This window comes from Crinia signifera, chromosome 3 (genome assembly GCF_055691185.1).
Source record: "Crinia signifera chromosome 3, ASM5569118v1, whole genome shotgun sequence".
NCBI classification, from domain to species: Eukaryota; Metazoa; Chordata; class Amphibia; order Anura; family Myobatrachidae; genus Crinia; species Crinia signifera.
Genome location: NC_139219.1, coordinates 189716421 through 189732698, shown reverse-complemented (window position 1 = coordinate 189732698; position 16278 = coordinate 189716421). Strand labels below are relative to the sequence as shown.

At 44.4% G+C, this 16278-nt stretch overlaps 1 protein-coding gene across 4 annotated transcripts in view; it reads left to right on the top strand.

Annotated features, from left to right (window-relative positions):
• CYB5R4 (cytochrome b5 reductase 4) overlaps window positions 1–16278 on the top strand; it is a 147759-nt gene that overhangs the window by 56993 nt on the left and 74488 nt on the right. For all 4 annotated transcript variants that reach the window (XM_083177124.1, XM_083177125.1, XM_083177122.1 and 1 more), the window contains exon 7: window positions 15441–15498. In XM_083177124.1, coding sequence (XP_083033250.1) covers window positions 15441–15498 — 58 coding nt within the window. The remainder of the gene's footprint in view (window positions 1–15440; window positions 15499–16278) is intronic.

The following is a 16278-nucleotide window of genomic DNA, read 5'->3' as shown; positions in this document are numbered from 1 at the left end:
GCAGTTCTGGCTCAAAATTTTTCATTTTCAAAAGGTATGAAGGAGAAAAAGCACCCCAAAATCTGTGCCCCAATTTCTCCCGAGTACGGCAATGCCTCACATGTGACCAAAAAATACCAGTTGGGTGCATGGCAGGACTCAGAAGGGAAGGAGTGATTTTTGGATTTTGCGGCTCAGATTCTGGTGGAATGAATGGTGGGTGCTATGTGGCATTAGCAAGACCCCCGAAGCACGGTGAAATTATGAACCTAATAATCCATAGATGTGTGGTATATTTTAAAACACTCCTTTATACATAGGCCGGGTTTGTCGGGGCAAGTGTCACTGGAAAATAGTTTGCTTTCTTATTCCCTTTTTATAGCAAACTTTGCACCTTTTTTGTGTCCTGCCCTTTTTTCCAGTGGAGGGGATTTCATCAGGAAAATGCTGCCCTGGTACAATACGGGGGCCAGTACTAGAAGTACTGGGGCCCTCTGCCTGCTGGTTCCCAAATATTAGGCCCTTTATGACTTCCTCTTGAAAGTGCATAAATGTCCCCCTCTGGCCGGTAGAACGGAATAGCACGTAAGCGTAATACAGTGCCATCTGGATGATATACACGGCCAGCTTCTTGTACCAGATTTTTGTTTTCCGCAGGGCACTGTACGGCTTCAGTACCTGATCTGAAAGATCCACTCCGCCCATGTACCTATTATAATCCAGGATACAATTAGGTTTTGAGGTGTGGGTACTGGTACCTCGTACAGGGACGGAGGTGGTACTGTCTCCGTGAATTGTTGTCAGTATAAGGACATCCCTCTTGTCCTTATATTTGACCAACAACATATTTTCGGTGCATATTCCCCTGCTTTCACCCCTTCTCATTACTTGGGCAATGTGCGTTTTTGGGAGGCCTCTTTGGTTCTTGCGCACAGTACCGCAAGCTGCTGTACCTCTTGAACCAAGGGCCTTAAACAGGGGGATGCTGGTGTAAAAGTTATCCACATAGAGGTGATAACCTTTATCCAGGAAGGGGTGCACTAAATCCCAGACAATTTTTCCACTAACACCTACGAGGGAGGGGGGGCATTCTGGCGGTTCAATTCTTGAATCCTTCCCTTCATATACCCTAAACCTGTGAGTGTACCCTGAGGTGCTTTCACACAGCTTATACATTTTTATGCCATACCTTGCCCTCTTACTGGGAAGGTACTGGCGGAATTTAACCCTTCCTTTAAAATGTATAAGGGACTCGTCTATGCAAATGAATTTATCTGGGATGTACATGTCTTCAAATTTGGCACTGAAATGATCAATGACCGGCCTGACTTTGAATAGCCGGTCAAAGGTGGGATCATCTCTGGGTGGGCACTGTGCATTATCGTTGTAATGCAAAAATTTAAGGATCGTCTCAAATCGAGCCCGGGGCATGGCCATACGGTAAAATAGGGTGCTGTACAGAACATCTGTACTCCAATATTGCCTAATTTCTGGCTTTTTTACTATGCCCATATGAAACACCAGACCCCAAAACGTCATCATCTCTACTGCATCTACAGGGGTCCACCTAGCAAATGATGACGTGGGGTTTTGAGCAATAAACTGCTGGGCATATAAATTAGTTTGGTCCACCATTAAATTTATAAAATCATCAGAGAAAAATAATTTGAAAAAGTCAATTTCTCTGAGACCTGTGGAATCAAATTGGATTCCTGGCATGGCCAAAAACTCAGGAACCTGGGGCTCAAAATTGTCTGGTGGTGGGGTCCATACGAGATCAATTATTGGGGGGGGGTCTCAGCTGCTCTACGGGGACGTCTTTGAGGGGGTCCCTCATCACCAGAGGAGGAAGAGGAGCTTAAGGCGAATCCTTCAAATTCCCCGCTTGCATCACTGGCTGAGTCAGAGTCAGAAGCAAGCATGGCATATGCCTCCTCTGCTGAATACATTCTTCTGGATGACTGGGATGACATTTGGGATGACATTTGGGATGCCATTTTTATTTTTGTGTTACTGGTAGTGAAATGTTTCAACACGTGTATAGTGTAGGGGGGGGTACAAACTTTGGTACTTATGTAGTATCTGGGCTGCCGATTTCTAAATCGGGTACATCGCATCGCATCGCATGCGACCATCGGATGCGATGCGATGCGATGCGATGACCCGATTTTTCCATAGGAATCAATGTTAAAATGGACTGAGTCCATTTTAACATGGAATTCAATGGGAAAAAGGGGTCCTTTTCATACCCCTACTATCCAAGTGGGCATGGAGTTGGATATAAACCTGTGGCGAGCGTAGCGAGCCACCGAGCCCGAAGCGTGGCGAGCTTAGCGAGCCCCGCGAGGGGACACAGAATACCGTCCCCTCGCGGGGCTCGCTTCGCTCGCCACGCTTCGGGCTCGGTGGCTCGCTGCGCTCGCCACAGGTTTATATCCAACTCCATGCCCACTTGGATAGTAGGGGTATGAAAAGGACCCCTTTTTCCCATTGAATTCCATGTTAAAATGGACTCAGTCCATTTTAACATTGATTCCTATGGAAAAATCGGGTCATCGCATCCGATGGTCGCATGCGATGCGATGCGATATCGCATCGCATCGCATCTGATTGTATGCCTTAACTTAAGGCATACAATCAAAAAATCGGCAGCCCAGATACTACATAAGTACCCAAACTTTATTTCAACCTGGGGGGAATGTAGTGTGTAATGTGTATGTAGTGCAGAAAAAAAAAATACTTTATACCAAAAAAAAAAATTGAAGGGGTTAAAAAAAAAAAAAATTGAAGGGGTTAAAAAAAAAAAAGGTCCTGCGCCAAAAATTGAGCACAGATGTTGGTCAGTAACGTCTGTCACTGAACAGCGCTCAAAGGCAACAGGAATTTGATCAAAAAAAAAAATAGATCAACCCTGTGCCGAAAAAGCTGATCAGTGATGTACGTCACTGATCAGCGCACAGTGGCCACAGGACACCCACAAAATCACAGTGTGTGTAAAAATTTTTTTTAAAAAAGACCCCACAAAAAAAAAAAGGTGATCAGTGATGCGACACTGATTACCAGTGAGGGGCAGCAGGTGCACAACCTTTGGTGCAACTGACAGTGCAACTGGCAGCAACTGACAGGTATATATAAAAAAAAAAAAACCTCTGCACCCCCAAAAAGTTGCTGATCACCTCAGATATAGTGATCAGCACAAAAGGCGGGGGCAGCAGACACAAAATTTAGCACTATCTGTCACTATCTCTCACTATCTCTCACTATCTCTCACTATCTCTCACTATCTATCACTATCTATCACTATCTATCACTATCTATCACTATCTATCACTCTAGGACACTAAAAAACCTGCACCCCCAAAAAGGGGGGGTAGCAGACACAAAATATACACTCTCTATCACTCTCTGTCACTATCTCTCTCTATCTCTCACTATCTATCACTATCTATCACTATCTATCACTCTATGACACTGCTGCAGCAGCACTGACAGTTATATATATATATATAAAAAAAAAACCTGCAGCCCCAAAAGGGGGGGTAGCAGACACAAATCTCTCTATCTCTCTATCTCTCACTATCTATCACTATCTATCACTATGACACTGCAGCAGCAGCACTATATATATATAAAAAACCCCTGCACCCCCAAAAAGGGGGGGTAGCAGACACAAAATATAGCTCTCTCTGTCACTATCTCTCTATCTCTCTCTATCTCTCTCTCTATCTCTCTATCACACTGCAGCAGCAGCAGGAAGTCCCAAGAAGTCAGATCCAGGAAGCGTCCAGCACGCTACAAGCAGTGATCAGGTAATCAGGTAAGGTATTTGCAAGGATCAGGTAAGTATTAGCAAGGATCAGGTCAGTATCACGGCAGATAGGCACGGTGACCGCTCTGCACGCTACTCCAGACCGGAATGGCGTCTGCAGCGCAGTCACCGTTAGTTTAAATGTCGCGCCTTGGCTGTGATTGGTCCGTGGGTCCCACGGACCAATCACAGCCTTGGGGGCAGGTGGGGTGAGGGTGGGGTGAGGTGTCATCGTCACCGATGACCCCCTCATGCCCCCTGACGCCCGGCGGTGATTGACACCTGTGTTACCGAGCGTCTGATTCGCTGGTAACACAGGAAAACGCTGTGAATGGCTGTTCACACTGAACAGCCAATCACAGCGATCGCCGACGGGGGGGCGACATCGCAGCCCCCCCTGGGCATGCAGGGACATGTCTGCTGTCAGGGACAGCAGACATCGTCCCTCTGTCACTGCGTCTCGAGACGCAGTGACAGTTTAAAGTCATGACGTACATTTATGCCATGTGTCGGGAAGTACATCCCGGCCATGACGTAAATGTACGTCAAATGTCGGGAAGGGGTTAAAAAAGCCTTGCAGTCATCGAACTGTACTCCAAACTGTTTTTCACTTCAATGTAGGTGTCTTAATTATCCTGAGCTCTGTCTCTATACTGTGTGTGTGTGTATGTGTGTGTGTGTGTGTATATATGTATATGTGTATATAATAATATACACATATAATCATATAATATATATATATATATATATATATATTAATATATATTATATTAAGTACAGTGACAATACATAAATATATACATTATATTAACTACAGTGACAATACATATAAATATACATATGTACAAAACTATCAATAATAAACCTAAAAGTTACACATAAAAAACCAGGCAACAAACACAATAAAGAAATGTAGCTATATACAAAGATAATTTGCATAAGAATACCTCCAATATGAGGGACTTATCCAATCGCAGACAAACTACGTGGTATACCGATATGAGCAGTTCATCCAATAGCCACCTACCACCATGGTCTCTATATACAGGGCATATTTACATCTAACTACTACACATATAAGGGACTGATCTACTGGCCGCCTCCCTATATGTTCCAAATGCATATGAAATTATTGCATTAATCATTTAACCCTTGTATAACTGATAGGCATCCATTGTCACTAAGCATATAGCTTCGTTCCAGAAGACCCTATATAAGACTATTCCAATAGATTTTTTCATTGATTCCTCCTGGACTGGTGGTCCCCAATCGAATAATCCACTGCGGTTCTTTAATAAGCAGCTGCTTGGCGCAATCTCCACCCCTCAAAGAGGCAGGTACATGATCTATCATAAAGTACTGTACCTCAGCGACTCCAGGGAATCACCTGCCTCCCTGAAGTGCCTTGCCCCGATTGGCTAAACTTATCTATGATCTGTGTCCGGACATGCGTTCTTTAAACTGGCATGTTGTCTGGCCTACATAATGTAGTGTACACTATGACATAGACTACGTAAGTAGATACACATGTCAGAACAAACCTCATATCGTAGCTTTTATCACAATGAGGGTGCTTGAATGTTTTGCAAGAAAACAAAAATTTGCAAGTTATACAATTATAGGTTGAGTATATCCAAAAAGCTCGGGACCATAAGAATTTTGAATAACGGATTATTCCGTATTTTAGAATATTTTTGTATTTCACTGATGTAGTTTGAGATCTTGCATTTTTGTTGTACAAACACATCAAACATACCCAAATATATTTTATTTGTGCATAAAACAATTTGCAAAACATGAAACAAGTTTGTGTACAATCTCAGATACTGAAATTAATGCCAAGCAATTATTGTCTTGCACATACTTAGTGCCAGTTAGATATCGTGTCCTCAAAAATGCTGGTACAGATGTCCCCAGTAATGCTTTTAGCAAAAAAAATTTTTCTCTTTTCTCTTTCGTCCATCCTGGTGACACAGCTCAACCATGAGGATGTAGGAGGTTCCGCAGGAGCAAGGCACCTATGCTGACTTCTTTGAGAGTCAGGCTCCTCCCTTCTGCATCCCAGAATTCCTCAGTTCATTTTAGGTGCCCACCGGAGTGGGTGCTGTGCTGACTGGCTGCGTGCTGCAGCCGTTTTTTGTTAGAGTAGCTAGGTGTTTTTTATTTTATTAATATTTACTAGTTACTGCAGGCACAGTGTGTAACTTCCAATGGAAGTGTATGCACACTGAGAGCGCAGCAGAGGCTGACAAAAGCGCGTCCTGTCAGCTCTCTGTGTGCAGAGGGACGCTGTCTGCCCTCTCTGCACAGCGCATGAAGAGAGGTTTTCTGGGCCCCGGGGTGAGTCCTGCACCGGCTCCCTGCTTAGGGGGGGATCTTGGGAAATGGACCCCCCCGCTATGGCGGCCGCCATTTTAAGGAGTTTATAGGTTGAAATCCAGAGATGGAGTTGAAGCCTATTACAGCGCTTCCAAGTGGTCCCAGAAGGAGGGGAGACACTGGAGGTGAGGAGAGACCCTTGGTAGGAGCAGCTAAAGGGGGAAAAGGCGCCAATAGGCTTCTTTCCCCGCTGAAGCAGAGACTTGGTTTTTTCCTGCTCTGTTCTAGCGTCCTTCCTCTCCACACTATGGAGCTGAAGGAGGATTTACACTGCAGATCAGAGTGGAAGTTTCTCCTGGGCAGTGCTTTCCCTGGTGATCGCTGAGGATCCATTGCAGCAGCGCAGACAGATAAGTACAAGGTTACATTATTCTGTGCAATCGCCTGACATTGTGCACTGTGTGTAATTATGACAGAAAGGTGTAGTGCTGCTGCTCTTAGTTAACTGCAGATTCTGTGGTGTTAAATTAACTCTTGAACAGATGAATCAGGGGGATTTGTGCCCCTCATGTGAGTCTGTACCCAGTGGGGCTCAAGCCCAGAGGTCTGAGCAGCCTGAACCTGCGTGAGCGGCTGCCTTGGGGAGGTCTATGAATGCTTTGGTACAGGCTTTAAATAGGCAGAGAGATGACCTTGTGAAATCTCCTGGGCCCTTTTCCCCCTCTGTCTGTGGACTCTATCCCCCCTTCTCAGGGGGACCTGGCTTTGCTGCAGGTAATGCAGGACACTGTGCAGAGTGTTCATAAAATGGCTGCATTTATGGAACAGTTTGCTAGAACCCCTGAGGTTACTAATTCCAGACACTCCTTGTCTACACCTCCCCTGTTGAGTTTAGATTCTGATGAGGAAGGTGTGTGCGCTGAGGATGTCTTTTGGGACCAGAGGGAAGAAGTTGAATCTTCTGTCCCGGGTATTGAGGATTTGATCCTTGCAATTAAGCAGACTTTGAATCTTTCAGAGGAGGATAAAGTGCCAGCTCATTGTGTTTTCAGGTAAATACGCAGAGATTCAGTTACCTTTCCCTCAGATGAGGGCATGATTGCTTTACTGGGAGAAGCACGGAAAAATCCTGAGAGGCTTATCATGCCTAAAAGATTTGCTAACTTGACTCCTTTAGTGGATGCGCTTGTTGCTAGGCTTTCTAAATCCACGGCTTTACCGGTTCAAGGGGGTGCTGCGTTTATAGACCCTGTGGACAAAAATTGAGGGCTGCCTTAAGGCTGTTTTTGAAGGGGTAGGGTTTACCTTATGCCCTATTATCGCCTCTGCGTGGGTATCCAAGGCCATAATGAAATGGGCTGAAGCCTTATGTAATCAACTTCAGCCTGACACATAAGCTTTTGCCTTGGCTGAAAAGCTTAGGTGTGTTGCAGAGTATGTTTGTGAGGCTGGGGAAGAAGGCGCCAAGATTTCATCAAAAGTATCGGTCACATCCATGACAGCACAGACAGCTCTCTGGCTTAAAGCTTGGGAAGCTGACAGCGAATCCAAAAAATCTCTAGAGGCCTTGGCTTTTAAGGGAGAACTTCTTTTTTGGGGCAGAACTTGAGTCCATTATAAAACAGGCCACTGGGGGGAAAGAGCACTTTCCTGCCCTCTGTCCAAGTTTGGGGCGTTCAGACCGTCCTTTCGCTCCTCCTTTCAAGGGGATGCGTCTAGTAGAGGACAGGCAGGAAGAGGAAAGTTTTCCGCCAGCAAGGGGAGGGCACCCAGATCCCGTTTCGGGGCCTTTGCTAAGAAACACCCATCCAAGAGTGAGGATAAGTCCTTAGCATGACGGGGTGGAGGCTCAGAGTGGGGGTCGCCTCCTGCAGTTCTGGGATATGTGGAACATCTCCACCACGGACCCTTGGGTTCTCACCATCATTTCTCAGGGGTACAAATAAATCTCAGGGGGGCTCTTTCTTCCAACATCCCTACCGTGGTAAGCTCACTTGCGGAAAGGTGTCACAGATCTGGTGTCTCTGCTGATGGAGCGTTCTCTTTGCTCGTGGGATTGGCTGGTTGTCACGACTGATGCCAGTCTCAAGAGGCTGGGGGCTGGTGGTTCTGCACCTAAGATTGCAGGGTCTGTGGTTCAAGGAGGAATCCGGACTACCGATCAACATCTTGGAGCTCTGGGCAGTTTGGAAGACCCTTCTACAGGCAGAGGATCTCCTGAAGGGATCACCTGTACGCATACAGTCAGACAATGCCATGGCTGTGGCTTACCTGAATTATCAGGGGGGGACTCGCAGCATTATGGCAATGCAGGAAGTCTTGCGGATATTTCATTCGGCAGAAGTGAACATTCTTGCTCTGTTGGCTGTGTTCATTCTGGGGATCAGGAATTTAGAAGCAGATTTCCTCAGCAGGGCAGAGCAGTGGGAAGGTGAGTGAGCATTACATCAAGAAGTCAGGAAATAGTGACACTCTGGGGGCTCCCAGAGATAGACTTGATGGCGTTCCATACACAATTGTCAGGTTCCCAGGTTCTGCTCCCGGAACAGGGATCTGACCGCGTGGGCAGTGGATGAGATGACAGTTCCATGGTGTTTCAACCTTGCGTACGTGTTCCTCGGGTCCTAAAGAGAGTTAGGACGCAGGAGGTACAAATCATACTGATTGCACCGGACTGGTCCAGGAGGTATTGGTATTCAGACGTACTGAAGTTGTCGATGGACTCTTGGTGTCTTCCTCTTCGACCAGACTTACTCAAACAAGGAGCGTTTCTGCACCTGGACATAGCTTGTCTCAATTTGATGGCCTGGCTTTTCAAACCTCCTTACTGAGGAAGAAGGGGTTTTTGAATGCTGTTATTCAGTCTATGCTTTGGGCTCGCAAGCCTGTATCAGCGGCAAATTATCATCGCGTTTGGAAGGTCTAGATCAGGTGGTGTGAACAACAGAAGGTACACACCTCTAGGTTCAGGGTCACGAGACTCTCGCAATTGCTCCAGGACGGGTTTTCAGCAGGGCTTAGCCTGCAGTCCATAAAGTTACAGTTGTCGGCCTTATCTATTTTCTTTCAGAAAAGGGTAGCTCTTTTCTCAGAAGTACAGACTTTTTTGCAGGGAGTTACGAGGATTAAACCTCCATATAGGCAGCCGGTGGCGCCTTGGGACCTTGTAGGTTTTACAAAAGCCACCATTTCAGCCTTTAAGATCGACTAATCTAAAGTCTCTATCTTGGAAACTTACCTTTTTGTTGGCCATAGCTTCAGCTAGGCAAGTTTCAGAATTAGGAGCCTTGTCTTGCAAGTCTCCGTTCCTGATTTTTCATGATGACAGTTTTGTGCTTGGCACAGTGCCTAAGTTTCTACCTAAGGTAGTGTCAAATTTTCATTCAAACCAGGAGAATGTGCTCCCGGTGTTTTTTCCTCCTGATGAGGCGAGAAATAGGGACAAGTTAAAGAAACTGGACTTTGTTCGCTCTTTGCGCATCTATGTTGATAGTGTAAAGGATATTCACAAAACTGATTTGCTTTTGGTACTTTATGACGTACATAAGAGGGCAGACCATTGCTAGATGGTTAAGGTCGGTAATTGCCTTTTGCTTACACTAAGGGCCTTATTCTAGTTCACTCTTTCTGACAAAATCCTTCTTAGATGGACAAACCCGTGTGCACTGCAGGTAGGGCAGATATAACATGTGCAGAGAGAATTAGATTTGGGTGGGGTTTTACTTCACAGTGAGATCTATATTGCAGTGTAAAAATAAAGCAGCCAGTATTTACCCTGCACAGAAACAAAATAACTCACCCAAATCTAATTCTCTCTGCACATGTTATATCTGCCCCACCTGCAGTGCACATGGTTTTGTCCATCTAAGAAGGATTTTGTCAGAGTGAACTAGAATAAGGCCCTAAGGTAGGTAGACCGATTCCCTCCAGGACTAATGCCCATACCACCAGGTCAGTTGCTTCCTCTTGGGCTGTGCGTCATGGGGCTACAGCGGAGCAGTGATGCAGGGCTGCCACCTGGTCCTCTGTTCATACCTTTACCAAATTTTATAGGTTCCATGAGTTTGCATCACAGGACGCTTCATTTAGACAACTGCAAGCCTGAGCGTATCCGTCCATAAGACCGGCTCTTGAACGTCCCATGGTTGAGCTGTGTCACCAGGATGGGCGAAAGAGAAAAGGGGATTTTTGTAAGAACTTACTATTCGAATCCCTTTCTCTGAGTCCATCCTGGTGACACAGCGATCCCTCCCTTACGCTCAGTAAGTTTATACCGTTTCATGTGTTGTCATGTTATATGATTATTATTTGATTGCGCATTTTAATATGTTTAGGCATTGTACTTAGTAATGTATCCTAGTGTGCTTTATAAATTGAACTGAGGAATTCTGGGATGCAGAAGGGAGGAGCCTGCCTCTCAAAGAAGTCAGCATAGGTGCCTTGCTCCTGCGGACTCTCCTACATCCCCATGGTTGAGTTGTGTCACCAGGATGGTAAGAAGTTCTTACAAAAATCCCCGGTACTTATGTAATATCTGGACTCCCGTTTTTCTTATGAGACCGCGTCCCCTCGCGGGGCTCGCTGCGCTCACCACGCTTCGGGCACGGTGGCTCGCTGCGCTCGCCACACTATATAAAATCAACTCCATGCGTAGTTGGATAGTAGGGGTATGAAAAAATGGGGTTCATTTAACATGGGAGTCCAGATAATACATAAGTACCAAATCCCCTTTTCACTTTCTGGAATGTATGGTTTTTGGAATAATTTGGATAAGGGATACTCAACCTGTATTAAATTTGTAGCACCCTGCTGGCATAACATACACATTGGGATGGCTGGTCTTGCCCATCCCTGTGATGTCTGTTCTGACTAGTCGATCCTTTAGATTTCTCCCACAGGTAAATGCTAAGATGGGCCCCTTATCTTTAAAATTTGCCAGATTCTTATCGGTACCCACTATGGGCCAAAGGGCTCTAGTGGCCCGTTGCTGAATCGGATGGACCGTGGAAAATTCACAGAGCAGGGGAAGTTCTCTGTTAGAAGGCTGCAACAGCTCCAATCTATCCATCTGCTAACTTTATGCTTCGCCTCAGTCAACATTTGGTCATCATATCCACGATTTTTTAATTTTTCAATTACTCCATCTAGATTAGATGAGCTCTCATCCCTGTCGCTAGTGATGCGCACTGTGCAAACCATCTGCAACGGGGGGCAAGCCCCTTTTCAAAGCTGGAGGATAATAACTAGAAGACCGCAACAATGTGCTGCGGTTCGTTGGTTTGTTATATACTTCGTTGTGAATGCTGCCATTCTTCACCTGTACAAAAAAAATGAAGAAATTAATATTATTTTAGATAAACAGATGTGAAAAAGCTGCACCTCACCAGATAATCTCGTTCGTAAGGATCAGACCATAAAACACAATTGCAAAAACCAAAGAGCGCTATGCATACAAAATACTAAAAATATACAGGTATGAGTAGTAAAGTCCTATAAGATCAGTGGGTCACCTTTATTAGATCAATAAAATAAGTAAAAACCACCTGGCAAAAGGAAAAGGACCAAAACACATAATTGTAATTATTATTATTTTATGCATAATTCATAAAAATGGCTTGCGGCATAAATATGGCAAAGTATCCATAATCACTATACATATTCCTACCACCACCCTTAGGAGTGTAAGCTCATTTGGCAGGATCCTCCTGCCAGCATAGAAACATAGAATTTGACGGCAGATAAGAACCACTTGGCCCATCTAGTCTGTCCCTTATGGTGTATAGACACTTCACCAGAAACCCTACGCATTTCTTCCATGAGCGGACTTCTTCAGGGTTAAGAAATCGAGAATTATGCAGTGTCATAATTGATGTACTGGAAATTGTTCATAGTTCAATCATAGCATTAATCTCAAATAGAAAATTAGTTGGTTGCACAATCACGCAAAAATAGGAATTCACCTCGGTTGTGGATCCCAAAACTGAACTAGATTCAAGGAGTAACTTTGAACAGTGTTAACTGTGTAACTTTGACAGCGCTGCTCGGTGTCACAGTTCGCAAAAACCATTGAATATACCCCACAGGGCAGTATTCAATGAGAATTTTGATGATGTGCAGCGAATCCTGCTTAGGATTCGCTGCACATTCGCCACTGCCCGCTGTGTTCCGGAGCCTCGCCGGCTCCAGTATTCAACAAGTCAGAGGCTCACTGCCCCTGACCGGCGAATTTTAACTCCTGCGGCGATGCTGCAGGGAGCCTGAGGACGGCGGCAGACAGGGAGATGGAAGTCTCCCTGCCTGCCCCATAACGTTTGTGGGGGGGCGGTGGGCTAACCGGGAGCCAGGCAGCACAGGCTGCCCCCCAAGATAGCCAACAGGGGACGGGGTATTCACTACACCCGATCGTGCATATGTAATGATCGGGTGCAGTGAATATATGAATATCTAATGAGCTGCTCGGCTCCTGGCCCCCTGCTGGCTGCTGTGTAAAAAAAAATATATATATATATTTTTTAAATTAAATATATATTCATGTGCATACAGCACATGAATAAAAATAGCATGCCCCTCCTCAGAATAAAATTCCTGATTTTTTGACACCAAATGTAAAAAACAAAACACTTTATTTTAAAAGTTCACATTCCACTTCACCATAAAAAGATAGCGATTGCTACTTGGTGAATCAAGGCAATAAAAACCTTGAAATGTATTCGCCATCTGGTCATTGAATAGGGTGATTCACCGTTTTAGTAAAACAATCGCCGTACAGCACGAAAATAGCACAAAATCGCCATAAAACATGGCGAATCCGCCTCATTGAATACTGCCCATAGTCTTTATGTACATGCCCTAGTTTGCCATACAACTCCATTACTGTAATTCCATATTTAAGGATACTTCAAAACACTGCTGTACAAGGAATTACTCATTTTTTTTTAGCAGCAGAAAGCAATGACTTAATGAGACTTCATTAAAATGACATGGCATTGTGAAGTAAATAATTACTTAGTGGTGTTTTTCGATTGAGTATTTATTGTATTAACCTGGGTCTACAGCCAAAACCAGAAGAGGCTTAATTAATTTTAATATAGAGTGGGAAAAGCATATTATTTATGCTAAAAAAAACTTGCTACAATGCTTCTCTGTTGATTTCACTACCCACAGCACTCATATGAGCATTTAGTAACGCTCTATGCTTGAAAAAAAAAAATCAGAGGATAGCTCTCAACCCTTTGAGTACCAAGTGAATTTGTCAAAATGTGATGTGAAAATTGCCTAGCAAACAATTTTATTCATCATAATGACCTGTAATGATTACCTTTTATATAGGAAATATAAATGTTTTATACATTCTATAACAAATGTGAGCGATGCTGGCATATTTAGCCAATATTTTGCATATGTCTTATAGAGATGTTGGCATTTATAGCAGATATTTTGCGCATCACTTGCAGATATGTTGGCAATCAAAGGGTTAATAAGAGCTTCCCTTTTGTAATACTTCCTGAATTTATGACCCAGGAGCAGTGGCATAGCTAAGTTTTTGGCGCCCCCCCGCCGTTAGGGGGGTAGGCGCCCCCCCTCGCCGCCACCCTGCCAAGAACCCCTACCCCCCTGCCCTGCCGCCCCGCCGCCTATGCAAACCCCCCCCCCCCAATCCCCCACAGCCTTACCTATCGTGCTGGTCCCGGCGGCTCCAGTCCATTCTTCTGCTGAGGACCACCACAAAATGGCCTCCCCCATACAGCAGACAGTTTCAGAGACCAGTGTGCTATATGGGGGCGGCCATTTTGTGGTAGTCCTCAGCAGAAGAACGGAGCCGCCGGGACCAGCGCGATAGGTAAGTCTGTGGGGGATGGGGGGGGGGGGTTAACTATAGCACCGCAGCCCCCGGCGCCCCCACATGCACAGCGCCCCCCCCCCCCATATACTTATCCGATTTGAGCTGATTTTGCCTGTTTGCAACAGATCGGGCCGAGAAATAGGCCCAAATCGGATGTATTTAACATTCCATCTGACTTGATGCACAGTCCCGTGCGCATCGGGTCAGACCCTAAAGATTGAACCTGCTGCATGTTCAATCTTTTGAATCGGACTAACCGGCTGCACATCACGAGTGCTTTTTACCACCCACGATGTGTTGGTCCAATTCGTAGCTGTGTGCCAGCGGTGAAGCACCGCTGGCACACATGTATGTGAAGAGGGTGGGCAGCACAAAACATTAAGGGGCTGTGGGTGCAGCGGCGATGCGGGCAGTCCGCACAGACAAAAAACCTGGGCAGCGTGCAATCTGGGTTGCGTGAAGCTCCTGGGGGGCTGTGGGTACAGCGACGGCAGAATTTTAAAATTCAAGAGAGGCCAAATTCTGCCGCTGCTGTCCGCAATGTCCTCTCACTCAGCACTTTCCAGACACTACAGACTGCCCGCTGCACCCACAGCCCCCAGGAGATTCACGCAACCCGGAGCCCACACTGCCCAGGAATTCTTTTTCTCCTGCTGCCGCAGCTCCCCAGGAATTTTACATGGGATAAAATTGATGCAATATCATGGCCTCATTTTGTTTTGACCATCTCAATAAACTTTGGAGAAAGTTTAAATAAATACAAAATAGTGTAAAGCATTCAGTATATTTATTACAAGATTTTAAAACGGACATGAAAACTATTACGAAAATTCGAAAATTACTTGGTCACAAATTGATTCTTTGTGACTCAGGATCATGTAGATTGTATATAGCTGGAGTCTCAGGAAGCACAACCTGGACAAGACTTTACCAGTAAATACTGTAAGTCTCCTCTCATTTGCAGCTGATGTGTTGGCAATGTTGACAATGTCGCTGCTGCAGCACTATGCAACGTTGACCAGGTTAAAATGCTACTTAAAGCATATTAATAATATCAGCAGTATAATGTTAAACATGCTTCTAAAATGTATTCATAAAGCATGTTACAAGATATTCTGCCATTACAATTTAAATGCTTTCAGCAGCATTTTTGCCTTGTCAGCATTGCGGAGATGACCTAGTGTTGCCAACATTGTCAACATGTTGCCGTTGGAATTTCATATCTAACCTGTTGTACGTATCCCATATACGGTATGTTGTTGGAGTTGCATATTTACAATTCTGCTGGTACCTGAGTGTTCTGAATGACTACATGTAGCAGGTAAACTAGTGGTCTAGATTTGAATGTATTTACTGGAAGCAGAGCTTGCCCTTATGATTGCATTATCTGCCCCTTCATCTGCCTTTATACTATTTACAGACTTTATTTTTCAGAGGTTATTCTTTAGTAATTAAACATATCTCCTTTTGATTTTGTTTTTGCTTATGCAGATATGACTGGTTCCAAACAGATTCCACAGTTACTATAGTTATCTACACCAAGCAAAAGGTATGACAATGAATATACTAACAGATTTTAGAATAGGTGGAGTAAATTTGAAAGGTTATTTGCTGTCTGTTTTGTTATGCAGAGAGACTGAGATCTTTAACTAAAAGTGAAACTTTCTGAAAATAAAGTATAAAAACCATGATAAAGTTCACCAATAAATTGCATGTATTCACAAAATTTAGACTTCGGATCCGACACTTAATAATTTATTTGTCCAATCTGTCTGGTGGGCACAGAAATCTGGTAATATATGGGAGCATATGACAATCAACCACAGGTTGAGTATCCCTTATCCAAATATCCCTTATCCAAATTATCCTTTATCCATAGTTTCCAGAATGTAATTTCATTTTGTTGCTAAAAGCACTACTGGAACATCTGTAACTGGCAGTACTGGAGACATTATATGTACATTATATGTAACTGGCACTAAAGATGTGCAAGAAAATGATTGCTTCGCATTTAAATTCAGTGCCTGAGATAGGACACAAACTTTGTTATATGTTTTGAAATTTACCAATTTGTCTGAATGACCATTGTCTGTTTTCCAGTGTTTGGGAGCAAACATTCGATTTTCATACGCTCCCATACATTACCAGCTATTTTAGTCCCACCAGACAGATAAATATCTGTGTGTGCCCAACTTAACAGTTTTTATTGATATCCAGGCTTCAGCATAGATGGTTATAACTGAGGTACTAAGTCACCTATGCCCCAACATGGATGTCACTAAAATCTGTACAGTTAATATGCCTTGAGGAAGGAGGTCCGGAATACCTG